At 40.5% G+C, this 1,929-nt stretch overlaps 1 protein-coding gene across 1 annotated transcript; it reads left to right on the forward strand.

Annotated features, from left to right (window-relative positions):
- The first annotated feature begins 320 nt into the window (after positions 1-320).
- LOC122083252 (probable calcium-binding protein CML45) lies at positions 321-1,442 on the forward strand. Its single transcript, XM_042650998.1, has one exon. The coding sequence runs from the start codon at positions 775-777 to the stop codon at positions 1,363-1,365; it is 591 nt and encodes a 196-aa protein (XP_042506932.1). The 5' UTR covers positions 321-774; the 3' UTR covers positions 1,366-1,442.
- The last annotated feature ends 487 nt before the right edge of the window (positions 1,443-1,929 follow it).

The following is a 1,929-nucleotide window of genomic DNA, read 5'->3' on the forward strand; positions in this document are numbered from 1 at the left end:
GAACTAATAATACACATAGGTTTGCGAGGTTTCGCAAGATTACCTATGTCCTTGGTGAGATGAGATTTTGCTGCACTATCAATGAAGAATAGGTTACAACGCTCATCCTTACACATCTCAGAATTGCTTACAGAGAAAGTAAGAATTGCTGTTCTATCGGGATGGCCTGCACTAGTACTCCCTGGATTAAGCTGCGACGGAATACAAGAATAAATGTTACATTATTTGTCAAAAGGAGTCAGGTAGAAGACTTTTTTTTTTTCCCTCTTTTAAAAGAACTAGCATTGCTATTGCATTAAAAACCATGCAAGTATGAAAGATCTGGGGCTTATTCATGATTGTAGGCCTTCTCCTCCATTACGCTTCCACCTCTAGGAAACTTCAGGTTCTGGTTGGTCCCCTGTTACCCAATTAATAGAGACGGAAAAGCAAGTCCAGAGTCTCCAGACTGGCCTTTCTCTCACGCCTACACAATTCACACTGGGTGCAGCACAGAAACTTCCCTTCCTTCAATGGCACAGTTCAGGGGACCATCCTTTATAGATTACTTAATTCAATTCTCAAATTTTCCGCAAAAACTTGCTTCGTCATGTGGGCACATAGACGTTGACCTTCACATTAGAGAATTGAATAATCCGATATTCATTATATATAAATCAACCTCACCCATTTCCATTTCTCATATCTGACATCCAGAGTTCCAAACCAGCTTCCCATTTCTTATTTCCACTCTTGGTTGATCTTTCTCAGCAGTCTAAACCATCCAATTCAACAATGGCGAATAAAGCCGTCTCCTCTGCTTTAGCATTAGCTAGATCTGTTGGGTTCTCAATATTTCAGAGAATTCTCATCTGCATCTTTAGAATTCAGTTGTTCTACTCAAGTTTTCTTTCTCTTCTCCAATCCAAACATGATTTTGTAATTGGACAATCAAAGGGTTCAAAGGTTTGGGCTGAGATGACAAACCAGAATCATGGATGCTCAGGAAGGTGGGTTTGCTTCCAAGAAGAGACAAATGATGGGAAACTTCGCAGGGGAGAGGTGGAGACTGTGATGGAGAATTTGGGGATTTTTGTTAACAAAGATAAGGATAAACTCCAGGAGAGAATGGGTTTGGAAGAGCTTTCAGCCCTGTTTGAGGAGGAGCCCAGCATAGAGGAGGTGAAGGAAGCGTTTGATGTGTTTGATGAGAACAAAGATGGGTTCATAGATGCAGGGGAGTTGCAGAGAGTAGTCTGTAGTTTGGGCTTCGCAGAAGGATCAGAGGTGCAGGATTGCAGAAAGATGATTAGAGCTTTCGACATGAATAGAGATGGGAAGATTGATTTTGGCGAATTTGTGAAGTTTATGGAAAACAGCTTCTAATGAATTATATTCTTTTGTACAGTGGAGGTTCAAATGTTGATTCAGATTATACAATTACAATTCACTGATTTTGTGTTTTCCAGGGAATATAACTTTCAAATTTTCTTTTCCCCTCTTAACTCCCCCCAAAAAGAGAAAACCTCCCACGATTCACTTATGTTGTGTCTTCTATAAAATATAATTTTTGGAGAAAAAGAACCCTATCCAATTGCGTGGTTCTGTGCCAAGAATTTGGATCTGCTGCAGGTACGTCTCTACCGTCACATACATATGATTTGAGGGTCACCATTTTAATGCTAAGAAGTGGGAATGTGGGATAAGTGTTGGATCTTCACGTCTGGGTGAATGTGATCTAAACTCCTATGCTAAGACAAAGGCGAGCATGAGAAGACCACATTGCCCCCTGCCTTGATGACTTCTCATGGCCTCCTATTGGCTTGTGCACTAATGCAATGGTTGTGTAAGCGGACAAAGTTCCTTTGTCTTCTTTTTTTAATAAAATTAAATATGTAACTTATTGGGGAGGGATCTACATGTCGCCCTCATGAATTGATGTCTCCCATG

This window comes from Macadamia integrifolia, chromosome 7 (assembly GCF_013358625.1).
Source record: "Macadamia integrifolia cultivar HAES 741 chromosome 7, SCU_Mint_v3, whole genome shotgun sequence".
NCBI lineage: Eukaryota > Viridiplantae > Streptophyta > Magnoliopsida > Proteales > Proteaceae > Macadamia > Macadamia integrifolia.